At 43.7% G+C, this 16,013-nt stretch overlaps 1 protein-coding gene and 1 long non-coding RNA gene across 2 annotated transcripts; one reads left to right on the forward strand and one right to left on the reverse strand.

The window, feature by feature from the left end:
* Nucleotides 1-3,121: 3,121 nt before the first annotated feature.
* Nucleotides 3,122-6,219, reverse strand: LOC136483587 (receptor-like protein EIX2). The gene has a single exon (XM_066480706.1). The coding sequence runs from the start codon at nucleotides 6,167-6,169 to the stop codon at nucleotides 3,278-3,280; it is 2,892 nt and encodes a 963-aa protein (XP_066336803.1). The 5' UTR covers nucleotides 6,170-6,219; the 3' UTR covers nucleotides 3,122-3,277.
* A 6,765-nt stretch (nucleotides 6,220-12,984) lies between these two features.
* On the forward strand, nucleotides 12,985-14,496 carry LOC136481624 (uncharacterized). Its single transcript, XR_010764799.1, has 3 exons — nucleotides 12,985-13,142; nucleotides 13,223-13,376; nucleotides 14,076-14,496. It is a non-coding gene; the product is annotated as an uncharacterized lncRNA (long non-coding RNA).
* The last annotated feature ends 1,517 nt before the right edge of the window (nucleotides 14,497-16,013 follow it).

A 16,013-nucleotide genomic window follows, 5' to 3' on the forward strand; every position in this document is an offset into this window, starting at 1 on the left:
TGATTTGTCTTTGGATCTACCATCCGAATCGGTTCCCTTCCCTTTCTTCCCCTTTCCCCTACTCTGATTTGGATCTGATTTTCTCTTATCCGAACTGATGTGGGGAATTAGGGTTTGGGTCTGGGGTTCCTTTTCTTTCTTTTGATTCATCCGATTCGGTTGTTCCCTTTGGAGTTCATCCGAATGGCTTTCTCCTTTTTCCCTTCCTCCATGCGAGTTAGGGTTAGGTCTTAGGGTTCGGCCAAATCCGAATTAGATCTGTTCTGTTCTTGGGTTAGGGTGAGCTGAGGGCCCTATCTCTTCTCTGATCCGAATGGATCTGTTCTTTTCCCCCACGCGGTGGCGGTGGTGACCGGGTTCCAGTGACATCCGCCACCCCTGGTCCTTTTTCTTTGCTTTTACCCGGTTAAGGTTAGGATTACACAGAGGCAACCGGCTCTGATACCATTATTAGAATCGAATGATGTGTACCTCTGTGTGTAACCGTAGATCCGGAGACGATCTCTTCCTTTAGGGCTTCTCCACTCGCCTGGGACAGTAGCACCGCAGCGGGTAGACGCCGTTGTAACGGTGAAGAAGACGTCGGTGGTGCTGCAGTGGAACGACGGCGGTGGTGGGGCACATCCCGTCGCTGGCAGCACGGCCTTTAGATCGGATTAGGGTTTTCTTTAGGTGGGTGTGGCGGCTCCAGTGAACCTCGTAGTCCGAGCCCTCATCCCCACCTTCCTTTTATGTGTGCTGTGCGACAGGGGCCCACCAACTGGATTAGGGTTGGGCTCCCCCGATCAGGGAACAGAGATAAAGGCCCAATAGACCTATTGGTGGAGATCAACTAACATATACTCCTGTTACATTGTATATGTTTAGTCTTTGTATATAGACATGGATCGATTCCACATGGCTGCACTCATTTCTTCAGCCTATATTTTTCCACTGAGTCGTCGCTGTCACAGCTGTGTTCGCCTTTGTCATTGTTGCAGGGCTGGCCAGTCCCCTGCTTCTTGTTTTCCCAGTCTAGCCAACACAGACTGTTTTTAGGTGCTCCTTTCTGTTAACCTGCGTTTGTGAGCCTGTTTGTCTTCTAAATGACTGCCTTCGTTGTGCTGCTCGAATTGCCCTTTGTTGCTTCAACAAGAATTAGCCAGTCTGTTCCATTCTAAAAAACCACGGTCATCAACCACGATTTCTGCTTTGCGGTCGTGTTTAGATACGATTAGATGTTCTTATCCGCATGGTCTGTTTGTGCCTTTACTGCCTATTCAGATGTTTCTTCATATGTCTATGAATTTGATTGCCTTTTAAATTAGTTGCTTCAACAAGAAACCACTATTTTGCCCTTTACCAATCCAGCAACATTGGTTCCTGCTCTAAATTTGCTTACTCCATGTAGTACCTCAGTTCAGTTGCGGGGTTATTAAAAATTGGGGACATGAAATGGTCATGCCGTTGGCTCTGATGAATTCTGAAACTCATAGACTATTTTTTTCAAAATATTTGGCAGTATCTACGGGCTTGGTTCTATGAATGCTGCTATTTTTTACATTACATGTTCTTGTTGGTCCCTTTATACTTATGAAAAGTAACTTACAGGATACACGTAACAATAGTTCAGATTATTTCTTTACCGAGGTGCTCTCTAGATTATTTTATACCTTTGTCCTCTCTTGTTGCACAAATGATTTACCTGCATATAGGCGCTGTGCTACGTGAACATCAAAAATACATCATAGAACATTATTGTATACTACGTGAATATCATAGCATCTTATATAGTACTGAGATTTAAAAAGTAAGCATGAACAATAAAATAATTAATTAGAGTAAAAGAGAAAATAAAAAACTTATAGAGAACATAAAGACAAAAGGAAAAAAGAAACAAAACAAAAAAGAGTAAAAATATAAAAACAAAAAATAAAATAAAAAAAACAAATTAATCAATTACAGCAAAAATAAAAAATAAATAAAAGAAAGGTAAAAAATAAAAAAATAATAACAATTCACATAAATAAAAATAAATGATAAATTGATGCACGGAAAATACAAAGGATAGGAAAAAAAGAAAGAAAATAACAAGAAAAAGAAAAAAAGGATAAAAAAGAAAAAAAAAGAAAAAAAAAGAAAGATTAAAACTGAAAAACATGAATCAAAAGAAAAAACATAATTAGAAAATAAACAAGAAATAAACAAAAATAGAAAAATAGAAAAAAGAAAAAAGTGAAAGTAAAACCACAGGAACAAAAAAGAAAAAATAAAAGAAAGGAAACACGTACTGCCTACCTGCTCGCACCTGAGAATCCTGCATCCAGCCAGTTTGCGTGCAGTCAGTTTGCGTCCAGCAGAATCATTCGATCTGGGCCGCATGCTAATGGGCCGTCTCGTTCGAGCGAGCGGCGGAAGCGCAGACGAAGCGGGATCGGCGCAGGAAACCTTCGGCGCGCGGTTCCGGTGTTCGGACCGGAAGATTTCCGTCCCGACCACCCTTTTGACAGATGGGCCAACACGCACACGCATCAGGTGTCCACACCAACCAAACTGATGGGGGAGACGGAGGCATAGGGGCCACAATAAGGAACACGCACACGCCAGCCCAGCTACACAGTGGTGCCGAATGGGCCTAACTACAGTCTGGTAACACCTGAGAGCGCTGCATCGCTCGGAACGGAAGAGTAGGGAGAGAGACCTGGAGTTGGTGAAATCGAACGAAAGATTAAATTTAAGATGGTACCTCCTGATAACCTAGTACATTTTGATAAATCTTCAAGGATGATAAAAAAAATCTGTGCAAAATATGGCAAGGTGGCAGCAGGATACAACATTCTAAACTTTGGAGCAAAACTCAGGCAACCACAATGCAAAGTTTCTAAAGAATCTTGCATCATGTCGGATGTCTGTTCACGGTTTTCTTGAATTTTTGGATGTTACAATGTCCTACGGCAAATGCCACTAAACTGAAATGCATTTAAGCAAAGACACAGTTTTAGAGTGCTGCATGAGTAAAATACAGTTGTAGCTCAATCTTAACTGAGAACTTAGAAAATGGAAGTTCGTGCTTATGAAAAAAAAATAATTAATATTTTGACTCAACAAACACTGCACTTGGATATATATAGACGGACTCATCACTGATTGATACATTGGTGCCTCAGTACAAACAACAAGTAATACATATAGAGGGAACTATCATGGCATCATCCACTGGTGCTTCAAACACACACTGCAAGTACATAGATCTTTAATTTTATACACGCCGCCACTAGTTAAAAAGCATTGAGAACTATTACCTTCTCACCAAGGAGTTCCAAGTGACAATCATATGCACACACACCTTGTGGCACAAGTAATCAATGAAGAGGAAATAGGAGTACCTTAGTCCCTTATGCAGCAACATAATGCAGAAGACCACCCAGAGACCAACGATGAAGCCGAAAATCATGCTCAGTTTGATGGAGTTCATCAACCCATCGTCCTGATGCTGCTTAGGCTCAGCTGGAGAATTATTTGTTACATTTCCAGGGCAACCATTTGGGAGTGGAGGCCCACATAAGCCAATGTTTCCAACATACATTGATGCTGGGTCGTCAATTGCCAGTGTCTGAAGTTGATTCCCTGTTGGTATTCTTCCACTTAGATTATTATACGAGAGGTTGAGGCTGCTCAAAAATGTCAGAGCAGATATGCTTGAAGGGATCTGTCCAGATAGCTCATTGTGTGATAAGTCTAGGGACTCCAATGCCCCGATGCCACCAATATTACTGGGAATTCTCCCGCTCAAACGATTGTAAGAAAAATTCAAGCTTTTCAAAGCAACCAGAGCACTAATGCCTTGAGGAATCTCTCCGGTCAAATTGTTACATGATAAATCAATATTTACCATGTACATGATTCCTTGAGAAAATTCTAGTTGGTGCCTTTTTGTTAGCACTGATATGGTTTCTTTAAAGAAAGTCATAGCATGATAAGTATACCCGTAGCCCATTCCAAATGATTCAAGCTGATCAAGGGAATGACTATATCCATAAGTGTCAGCCATTGCACTCAAGTTCACTATGGACTCAGGTATTTGACCGGAAATGTTGTTACATGCAAGGTCCATATACTGAAGCCCTTGAATATTTGTAAGTTGAACAGGAATATTGCCAGAAAATTTATTGGACCGCAATCGTAAAAGTGCAAGGGATGGCAACTTATCTGCTAACCATGCTGGCAAATTTCCAGAGAATTGATTATATGCAAGATCAAGGAATACTAGTTCTTGGGACATTTGAAGAGCTGACGGGAAAGTTCCAGAAAAATTATTGCTATTTAAATTAAGTGCAGCCATATATCTGAATGGGCCAAAATCTCTGTTGCAAGTGGGCAGCTCTCCTGATAACATATTTCCTGATAGGTCTAATATGTACAAGTATGGCACTAGGCACAATGAAGATGGTACGCTTCCAGAAATTGAATTGTTGTAAAGAGCAAACGTATCTAACGTCTGGTTTCCAAAAGCTGGTAATGTACCTGATAAATTGTTCCTGGAGAGGTCAAGATACTGTATGTTCCTAGGAAGACGTGGAACTGGACCAGTAGTTCTGTTACTACTAAGGTCAATCATGCCTCCTGCTGGCATTATTTCATCAAGATTTGTTGGTAATGTACCACGTAGTCGGTTTTTTGACATGTCCAAAAAGGTAGCTGTTGAAAGTATTGCCCACAACCAATCAGGTATATTGTCATCTATAGTTGCATTCGAAATGTCAAGAACACTGATACTCCTTTGCCATCTAATCCATGATGGAAAGGCAGGTCCAAGCTGGCAGGACCTGAGACTGAGCACTTCTAATTTAAATTTAGGAATCCAATTAGAGCGTACCACCAAGGAAAAGGAGTTATCAGACATTTGCAATACTTGTAAATTTGGCAATCGTTCCAAATGTTCTTGATATATTTCGCCAACCAAGCGGTTAGAGCCAAGATTTAGTACAGTCAAATTGTGAAGCCCTCCTATCCACAATGGTAAAGTTCCTGTGATATAGTTTCTATACAAATTTAAGTAGTTCAGATTATTTAGAGGCTCTAACCAAGTAGGCAAATTCCCACCAATGTTGTTATAAGAAAAATCCAACCAGTATAGCTTGTCCCATGAACATTTTGGCAACCTCTCCATCAAATCACCTATAATACCCGTGACATTACTTGATGAGAGATCCAAAACCTTCAAGTTACACAGGTTCTTCAAATTTGGTGGTATCAAACCTGTAATATTGTTGCCACCTATGTGTACTTGCTCAAGTGATGTCATATTTCCCATCTCATAAGGAATTGGACCATGGAAGCCAGATGCGGAGAGGTCAAGATAAGTCAATGTTGTCATATGCCAAAACCAATTGGGGAAAATTGCAGAATGAAAGGAGTTCCTTTGGATGTCAAGCACTTGCAGCGTAGTTAGATTAGAATGTATGAGACTGCCAATTGTGTTTCTTAGATCGCTGCCTTCAAGATGAACAATTTCTAGTAAAGGAAGGCTGCTAACTGCATGAATCCAGTCTACTGCGCTGCTAAGATTGGTGAAGCTCATGCCAAGGTACTTCAGAGAGGAAAGACGTGACAACCATGAAAGACTCTCCGAGTATGGAGAGCCCGAACAACCTGAATTAAGATCAAGATAGACGAGCTTGGATAGGTTACCAAGCTGTGGAGGTATTCTCCCCCCAAATACCGCACAGGAAAGGTTAAGATATTCAAGACCTTTAAGGGAGCCAATAAAGTTTGGGATGCTTGCACTACTGAAGTTGTTGCAGCTCAAGTCTAAATGCTTCAGATGCTGTAATCCAACTAAAGAGGAGCTCATCTCACCTCCCAGTGCGTAGGCAGAATCAGCTATAGAATATGCAGGGCGGCAGTAAAAATTTTCGCCGTGGAGGTCGAGCTTGACAACATGACTGGTTATGTTGCTGCAGTGGACACCCTTCCATTGGCAGCAATCATCTCCTCTCCATGATGAGAGTCGGCCCATAGGATCTGATAAGCTGACTTTCAGTGAAATCAGTGCATCCCTCTCACTCGCGATGCAACTTGCATTCGATCTCTTAGCTTGAAGGGAGGAAGTGGATGGCATGTTGTGCAGGATCAGAAGCAGCCAGATTATGGCTGCTCCTTTGAGAAGCAGGAACCTGAGTGCAGCCATTTTCAGCGCCTACACACCTTTCGTTTCTTCTTCCTCTTCTATTGGGAATGTATGTGAATGTGTGCAGTACCGGCATAGCATTCACCGTTCAGTTCATCTTATTCGGTGGCATCGGTTTCTGCAGTCAATGTCTTGGTCGTTTTGGTTGAATGGTATCTCCACAATTTCTCGACCAGTCGTCGTCATATGCCGCCAGATTGGAAAAACGGTCTCATGTATTTGCGTTTCATTAATGCTATGAAAAGACATGAGTACATGACACGAAATTTCTTATTTGCATAATACTAATATGATTCAATGCGTGGGGACAAGCGTGTTGACAATTCCCTACCAGTCCACCATTTACCATCATACACATGGGGATTTATTAGGCTTTTCCGGATTTTATCACGAGCGCTCTTTTATCACTTGAACGTTTAGCTATTAATATTTATTGTGCAGGTAAAGAAGTTGTTATCTAAAGTTCAGAAAAATTTCAGATGGACTGTTGCCGATCTGGAGCTGCCCATTTTTCTAACTAAGAAAAAGAAAATATATCAGCCACAAGTAGGCACACCAACAAAGCCATGCCATCTCATCTAAAGAGATATTTATTTGTATGGCCCTTAAAATAAGGTATCTTCATTCTATGGTCCTTTTTTTTAACGTGCCTGTAAGGCCTGAAAATGAAATTCTCTTACCTATATGGCCTTTTGTCCGTTCTCGACACTTAACGGTGTTAAGTCAAGGGTAAAATGACCATTTTAACCCTAGCGAAAAACAAAGTGTAGAGTTTAGTGCACGCATCAAAAGAAGGCTCGACCTTTGATTTGTGATATGCATATTGAATTCACTTGCTATATGTGATCCCAACGTATGCTTTGTTTTCTCGCTAGGGGTAAAATGGTTATTTTACCCTTGACTTAACATCGTTAAGTGCCAGAAACGGACGGAAGGCCATACAGGTAAGAGAATTTCGCTTTTTAAGCCTTATAGGTAAGTTCAAAAAAAACCTACCATAAAAGAAAGACACGTTATTTTGAGGGCCATACATTTAAATATCTCTCATCTAGAACGCACATCCACTCTCGTAGTCCGTAGCAAGCTAACACAAGTCTGCAACAAAAAGTAAAGGAAGGAAGGAAGAAAACTAATAAAATGGGCCGAACCGAAGCCAACTAATGAGACGAAAAGCCCAACACGAAACAGAACAAACATGCATGCCAGAAAGGAAACAGCTTAGGAATGAATGAACGATAATGATTCTATTAGGTGGTCCGTCCTCAACTCGCGCGCCCGACGCATCCCATTTTATTCCGATCCCATACCCGTCCCCCCCCCCCCCCCGCACCCTCCGCTCCCCCGTGCCCACTCCACCCGCACTCTCCCCCGCGCCCGTGACCCCCCTCCCTCCGCTCCCCCGCGCCCATTCGTTGCCGCACAGCTCTCCGGGCGTGCTTGCGTCCCCGTCGCGCCCGCGCGCCAGCTCACTGTCGTCCTGTCCGCCCGCGCTCACTCCCTCCCTCCCCCGACCGAAGGCGAGGACGACCGTGGCGGCTCCGACGAGATAGGTCGGTCCTTCTCTGGATCTGAGCCCTCCTCCTCCTCCTCTGAATCTGAGCCCTCCTCCTCCTCCTCCACCTCCTCTGGATCTGAGGGACGTGGCGGTGGCTAGGATTCTGGTGAGCTCTAGGGTCCTATTCCCTCCTCCCTCCAGTGAGCTCGAAGGTGATGGGTTAGGGGCTGTTTTGTACGCTTTTTTGTTATTTCTCCAGTGTTGCAATGGTTTTTTTATGTTGCAACAGATGATTTCCGAATGTTGTAATGGAATTTTTGGGTCATTGCAACAGATGTTTTTGCGATGTTGCAGTACTACTATTTGAGATGTTGTAGTATAAATTTTCGATGTTGCAGCAACATAATTTTTGATGTTGTAGTACATATTTTTTCGATGTTGTAGTACATGTTTTTGCGATGTTGTAGTACATAATTTTCGATGTTTCGGTACATAATTTTTGTTGTTGCAGTACATATTTTTCCGATGTTGCAGTACATGTTTTTCGATGTTGCACTACATTTTTTTTTGCTGTGTTGCAGTATTTATATTCCAATGTTGCACAACATAGTTTTTCCATATGTTTGCGATATTACACTTGAAGTGTTTCGTGTTATTTGGGACAAGGGCGCGGTGGGGGAACGGGGTGCGTTGGGGAGGGGAGCGGTGTCCAGAACCTGTTCCATTCCATTTCATTCCATTCTGCAGGGGGTGGGCGGTTTGGGATCCGATTCTGCGCGGGGTGGGGTGAAGGGGGGTTGGGAAAGGGAGCGGCGTCCAGACGTAGCGCTCGCGTTGGACGTCCGGGCACTGGGATGCCCGATGAATGAATGATGCATGAATAGGGTGACAGCAAAATTTGGACCGAGAAGTGGAAACCGAAAATTAGCATATCATTCATTAAAGATTTGGTGGCCCAACAAAGATACCAAGGTGGTGAGGCGTGGACAATGTTTTAAATCTTTTTTTAAAAGAAATTTTAAAAATAATCGCTACAACATACCGATGGCATGTTGTGAAGGATCGGAAGCCGCCAGATTATGGCTGTTCCTTTGAGAAGCAGGAAACTGAGAGCAGCCATTTTCAGTGGCTACAGACCTTTTGCTTCTTCTCCCTCTTCTATTGGCATACATATATGGAAATGGAATGTACATGATAGATATAAGTGTAGTACTGGGCTACCGGTAATACGGGCATACGGCATAGCATTCAGTTCACCTCATGGCTAGCTCGGATATTTGGACGGACCGCCGTGTCCTGGTGCCTGCGCCTCCTGTCCGCCCACGCATATGCACGCAGCTCCTGCCCACCTGCCCGCACGTTGTGGGAGCGCCTAGCTGCGCGTTGCTGCTACTGTTGCCGCCGTGCGCTGCTGCTGCGCATGCACATGGGGGCCGCCGCGCCCACTTCACTTCCTAGGCGCACATGGGAGCTCTGCGCCCGTGGTGACAACCTCCGCCTATGCCCACTTCTTGCGTTTGCTCATGGAACACTTACAACATGAAACATTTGCTGCAACGTATGTCTGTACGTCTGAAACAGATGAAACATTTAGAATATATGCTTGTAACATATGTGTATGCCTACTACAATATATGCAATATCCAGATAAAATAATTGCAACATAAGTTTGAAACAGCTGAAATATTTGAAACATACACTTGCAACGCAGGTATAGGCAGTGCAATATATGCAACATCCAGGTAAAAGACTTGCTACATACGTTTGTGTAAGTGCAATCTAGCTCTAAGTGGGTTTTGGTGATGTTGACCATATAATTAAAGGACTAATAGCTTTGACAAGTGTTTGACAACATATCTTTAATCGTGGATGCAAAGAAACAAAGGAGGAGACCCCCAACTCGAATGGATAGCTTGCAATGACTCCAAGAGCTAGTTTAATTTATTTTATATTTTAAATTAAGTCATAGGACAAGCCGTACTATCAAGGGGACACTAATGGTGTGCTGGGGAGAACCAAGTGCTCAAAACTCTATCTACATCTCAAATAATCACAGCCACAGAAAGCCAGCCGAGCTGAATTCTTATCTGCTCTGGCCTGCGCGGAACCTCTGTGCTCAAACACGGAGGCTTCGGGGTCTGTCAGACCCAACCGTTTTATGGGTGACATGGGTGGTATTTATACCATACATCTTCGCCCCCAACGGTTATCTTCTCTATTCCTTTCATTCCTGACGAACAGAAGCTCTCTCTCCAAGCTTGGTGCTCCCAACTCTCTTGCTCAAATCTTTGTGATTTCTTGAGGGATTTAGCTATAGAGAGTGTGAGAAAGCTCGAGAAGATCCTTATCCTCCATTGTTGTGCACTTGGTGAAGCTCTAGCCGCTTGCTATGTTTGTTTCTCTTAGAGCTTGGCTTCTAGATGGCTAGCGGTCACCCGGTAGCTCCCAGTCCACTGTGGTTGAGTAATGGGACGTTTGTATTACCCTTTTGTGACTTAGTGGAACCCTCCAATCCATTGCCTTGGTGATAGGTTGGAGAAGAGGAGTGAGTTGAAAGAGACCCCATAGCCTTTGTGGCTAACCTCAATAACGTAGACGTAGACAAGCCTTTGTGGCGAGTTGAACCACAGGATAAATCCTCGTGTCCTCTGTGATTGCTGTTGTTGTTACTATTATTTGTGATTTGACTTGATTTTTAGGGTTTGCATCCGATCTACGAATTCCTCATCTTCTAGGTGCAACTGACTGTTTGAATAGCTCAACACACTCTCCAAGAAAGCTGGTATTACATTCGATCTATTTTTCATTCGTTAAATTTTGCAGTAGATCGATTTCATACTCTGATCCCGGAGGTTCCACACTCAATCCCAGAACCTCCGCGCCCCGGAACCTCTGTGATCATACCCGGAGGTTCCGCGTTCTGACTGGTTTCGTGAAGTTGATTAAATTTAAGAAAAAAACCTATTCATCCCCTCTAGGCCACTTGCCAGATCCTTTCAGTTTGAACCAGCTAAAGCATTTGAAATATACACGTGCAACATACTCCCTCCATCCCCGAATATAAGGTGTGATTTGACTTAGTATGGTCTTAAGAACATATTTTGACCTATAATTTCTCTTATATTACATAATTTATAGGAACAACAATTTGTTCGTTAGAAAGGATTTGTAAATACAAATCTAATGTAACTACTTTTATAATACAAATTTTTTTATATAATTAGACTAATTGTTAGTAAAAGGTAACAAATAAAAAATAATAACAATTCACATAAAACAAAAATAAAAGATAAATTGATGCACGGAAAATACAAAGGATAGGAAAAAAAAAGAATGAAAAATAATAAGAAAAAGAAAAAAGTATATAAAGAAAAAAAAAGAAAGAAAGATTAAAAATGAAAAACATGAATCAAAAGAAAAAATATAATTAGAAAATAAACAAGAAATAAAAAAAATAGAAAAATAAAAAAAATAAAAAAGTGAAAGTAAAACCACATGAACAAAAAAGAAAAAAAAAAGAAAGGAAACACGTACTGCCTACCTGCTCGCACCAGAGAATCCTGCATCCAGCCAGTTTGCGTGCAGTCATCTTGCGTCCAGCAGAATCATTCGATCTGGGCCGCATGCTAACGGACGAAGCGAGATCGGCGCAGGAATCCTCTGCGCGGCGGGGAACCATCGGCGCACGGTTAAGATTTCCGCTATCGCCCGGACTATTTCTCCACAAGTGCCGAAGTGCGTCACCAATTCGCGAAGTTCCCCGATGCCCAAAATCCCCAATCCTCCCCAATCGGCCAAATCCAAACCCTAGTGGCCACTGCTCACCGGACAGCGGGCTAGCGGGGCGAGCGAGCAGAAGAGCAGGAGCGAGGGAGCGGCACCGGCGCGGGCATCAGGCTGAGCTGGGGCGCGGCGCGGTCAGGGCCGTCGGCGTCCAGCCGTCCAGGCGACCGGCTGCCAGACGGCCGGGTGCCAGCCGGTCCGGGAGCAGGGCGGCCAGCCAGCAAAGCGGAGGCGGGTGACGGCCTGCCCCAGCCGGCCAGAGGCCAGTGCGGGAGCGACCAGGGACATGGGCTGTCTGCGAGACCAGTGCTGCCGCCGACAGTGAGGTGAGGCCGGCACCAGCCTTCCAGCGAGGTCTCCGTCTCGCTCGCCGCCTGTCGTCTGTTTGCCCTCAGCATAACTGATCCGCGTCTTCTGACCGTATCTTGTCCTGCCGCGCCAAGGCCCGGTTGCTGTTCGACAAAATGCCTCAAGGGAAAACGGCCAAGGGAGGGGTGCTGCAGGCCGCTGGCAGTAGCAGGGGCATTGAACCCCTGCCTGATGGAGTCCTTGAACATATCCTTGGCTTCTTGCCGTCTGAGGAGGCCATCCGCACGAGCGTGCTCGCCTGCAGATGGCGCCACCTCTGGAAATCTGCCACGGGCCTGTGGGTGGGGTCCGTCGACCCAGATCAACCGGAGTCTGTGGAGGATCTCCGGAGCTTGGTGAACCATCTGCTGCTCCTCCGCAGAGATTCACCCCTCGAGAAATGCTATTTCACGTTCAATGCTCAGCTCAGCAGCCATGATGATGTGTCCCACGTAAACCTCTGGTTCCAGCATGTTGTGATGTGCAAAGTTCATGTTCTCAGCCTCTCTATGTTTGTACGCAGTCTGGATGAGCCCTGTCTTCAACTAGACAACCTGCCTCTCATCTCCCAACACCTAAGGAGGCTGCAGCTCGCTGGTGTACAGGTCCACAACAGTTTTCTTAACTTTACAAACTGTCCATCCTTGGATCATCTAAAGCTCATGGATTGTGAGTTGTCATCGGTCAACAAGATTGTGTCCGAGTCCCTGAAACATCTTATCATCATTTTTTCCGTAGGCAGCTCTGATTCTCGCATCAACATTTACACCCCAAATGTTGCCTCACTGCGCCTTGAGCATTTTGAGGGGAGGACTCCCATTCTTGAGGGGATGCCCTCATTACTTGAGGCATCTGTCAAAATAGCAGGGGGGTGTAGGGACCGCTGCACTAATGCAAATTACTTTTGGACTTGTGATTGTGAATCTTGTGATAGCCAATGGCAATATCAACTGTGTGCTTCTAAGAGGTTTATCGGAGGCTAAGAGCTTGGCGTTGAAATCTGCATCTAACATGGTATAGTTTTACTTTAAAGTTTCATCTTTTACCCTTTTTGTATTAGGTGTCGTCAAGTTGAAATTTGATATATGATGCTTTGTTTTTTGCATGCACTGCCACCAACTATGGTTATGAATCAAATACGTTCACAGTGTTGATTATTTCATCTTTTTTGTTTGCACTTTGTGCAGTTTATTTTTAAAAGAGATTTGAGATGGTGCCCTGTGTTTACAAATCTCAAGACCTTGTTGCTGAATGGCTACTGATATGTGGCTTATGATTTCCATGCTAGCGTGCATTCTTGAACATTCACCTGTTCTAGAGAAGCTCAGTTTTGAACTCCACAACATGGTATGCACTTCACAAATGCTCAACTGCTACTTTGTAGAGTTATTAGTTGACAGTTGATCATGCTCGGTTGTTCTCTGCAGTGGTTTAAACATAAAGTGGAAATCAAACTATGTGTCAGTTCAATGAAGAGATCAACTGCAATTTCAGAACACCTTAAGATAGTTGAGATCAAGTGTGAAGTGGTTGACGATAGAGTTCTCAAGATTATGAAGTTCCTGTCTGCACTTAACATATGTAAGATAACTTGCAACACTCATGCATTTATATTCCTAACATTTAATGTAATGTCCATTTGTATGAAAGAAAGTATGCCTATGAAGTTAGTTAGGAAATCAGGACTGGTTGGACCTAAGGTGCCAATTTATAGATGAATTTCAACTCTCTTCCATGAACTCTCTTTTTATTCTAGCTTTTCCCTTGCTCTGGTGAAGTTATGTTGTTACCTGTTCAAAAAGGTTGTAGTTCTGTATAATCATTCAAATTTTTATTTTTTCATTTCTGTGTCAGTTCTTTCTGTGAGATATGAAGTATCCGAGAATATTGTGAGATATAAATCGCCAATACTGTCATATCCAATTTATCTTTTGTTTGGTTTATTTGTTTAATTGTTGGCTTCGAAGTCTACTTTATCTGCTAGGTTTTGTATTATTAATCCATTGTATTCTCATAATGAGCTGAATCGGTTGTTTCTGCTACTAGTGTTTGTGGTGAAATGATTAGGTCAACACTGGTAGAAAATGATCTAATAATTGTGAGAGTTAACACTAATTTCATTTTAATAGAACATTTACCCAACTTTGGCATAACTGCATTGTTCTGAAGTTCAATCAAACGAAAATATGTCGTCAACCCTCAACCGTGCCCATGGCTAGATAATTTCTAATTTCTTACTCTATTGCCCTCGGATCTTATTCCTGTTTTCACATTGATCAGGTTTCAGCTTAGATGAAATGAAGACTTTGGAGTAGAAATTGGAGCCACAAGGATGCTATATTCTACTCTTCTGTCTAATGTGGTTCGTGAAGGGTGAAGATAGAATCTCTAGTCACCTGCTTAGACCATCTACCTGTAATTTAAGTGCTGGCTTATATTATCAATCTCGCTTTTGTTCATCTAATGCTATTTTGCAGCTTCCATGTCTTATGAGCTGTAAAAAAGATGATTGTCTAATTTCTGTTAGGCCTTGATAATCTGTCTAGTTTGAGTCGACTTAATGTATATGGTTTCAAAGGGAACTAGGCGTTCCTGAAGGTGAGCTGGATACGCCTGAACGCCTAGGTGATGCCTTTGAAACGGAGTTCATGTACATGGATATCTCTTGCTATTAGTACGAACATTGTTGATCCTTGTCCAATTGTGTTGTTATCCTTGAAGAAAGTGCACTGCCATGAACTTGCTTCATTTGAGTAGTATTTGTATGCTTGACAAACATATCTTCGGCCGTATTCCTTATTGCTTAACTGCTGAGCTGATGTATGCGTTGCTGAGTTATGTTGACCTGTATTCATGTCTTATTATCTTGCTCAAACTTTTCTGAAATATCTTTGGACTTCCGTTGTGTGACGGATACGATTAAAATGAAACAGAGAGAATGTGACAAGGTTGAGGCAGTGTAATATTTATCGCACATGACTAGTGATCAATTATGGAATCTCGCATGCATGTGATTCTTTTAAAGTTTTATAAGACCATGAAAACTCTTGTTAGAGGCTACTTAAGGCCGCGCTTGGTAGCGCTTCTGGAACCGCTCTACAAGCAGCTTCGCTTTGTCGCCAACCAAACGAGTCCGAATGACAGCCGCTCCGCCCCGCTTCACCTGCAATTTTTGCTCTCTGGGCAGTGAAAAAAAAAAAACTCCACTCGGCTTCTTGTCGATGCATGCGGTCTTCTCTAAAATGCCCTTGCGCGGGTGAGGCCTACTGGGGTGCGGCGCCGCCGAGCCATGGAGCCGCGGCGAGCGGGGCACGGGGGCGCAGGACCACGGAGACGCTGGTCACCGGGGTGTCGGGGCATGGAGTCGCGAGGCTGCCGGAGAACCTGGATGTAGGGCCGTGGAGACAAGACATCGGCCACCGCGGCGCAGGGCCCGGGGGCTGCCGGTACGGAAGAAAGCAGAGAAGAAAAAGGAAGAGAGAAAAGAAAAAAAAGATTAAGGGTATAGTAAATGAAGAAAATAAGATTAAGGGTATTATAAACAACTCTTTTATCTACCGTGAGTTGTTTTACTAAATATTTTTAACAAAACAGTTTTAACTCCACCAATGAAGTTGATCGTGGAGCTGAAGAAAAAAAAATTACTCCACAAGTAAAGCATAGCTCTACTAAACAGGCCCTACTTTTATTTCTATCTACGGGATGATTGAGATTTTGTTGTAGAACCAGTAAGTTATTCCTTTAAAAGTTACACGACACTTCGGTGGAATCACGCTGATAGTTTCATGTTCGTTGATCCTACCAATACACGTTCTTACAAAGTATAGTATTGATCTTTCGAAAAAAACAAAGTCTAGTATTATTTACGTAAAGGTATAAAAGAACAGTAATGCTCCCACACGAGCATCTGTCTCGACGCCACGCGCCCCATTCCGCCTCGCTGCCGCCGTCTCTTCCCCATCGTACGCGCCCTGCCTGCACTGCTTGCTCCTATCTCCTGCCCGTCACTTGCGCCCACCTCTGCTGGTCGGGCCGCTCGCTCCACGTCGCTCGCCTCTGCTGGTGCTGGTGCTGTCGTCGCACGCCTTAGGTCAGTCCTGGCCGAGCCAAGGGCACCACGAGTGTGACCCCGTGCTAGTGGAGCTCGCGCGCCGCCGGCTCCCACCCTGAGGCCAGAATCGACCGGCCCCGGCCCCCCTCCCATATGATGCAAATGTA

The sequence above is a fragment of the Miscanthus floridulus genome, chromosome 9, assembly GCF_019320115.1.
Source record: "Miscanthus floridulus cultivar M001 chromosome 9, ASM1932011v1, whole genome shotgun sequence".
NCBI lineage: Eukaryota > Viridiplantae > Streptophyta > Magnoliopsida > Poales > Poaceae > Miscanthus > Miscanthus floridulus.

Bases quoted from the DNA above. Each gene is read 5' to 3' on its own strand.
- LOC136483587 (XM_066480706.1), bottom strand. From the start codon at position 6,169: ATGGCTGCACTCAGGTTCCTGCTTCTCAAAGGAGCAGCCATAATCTGG.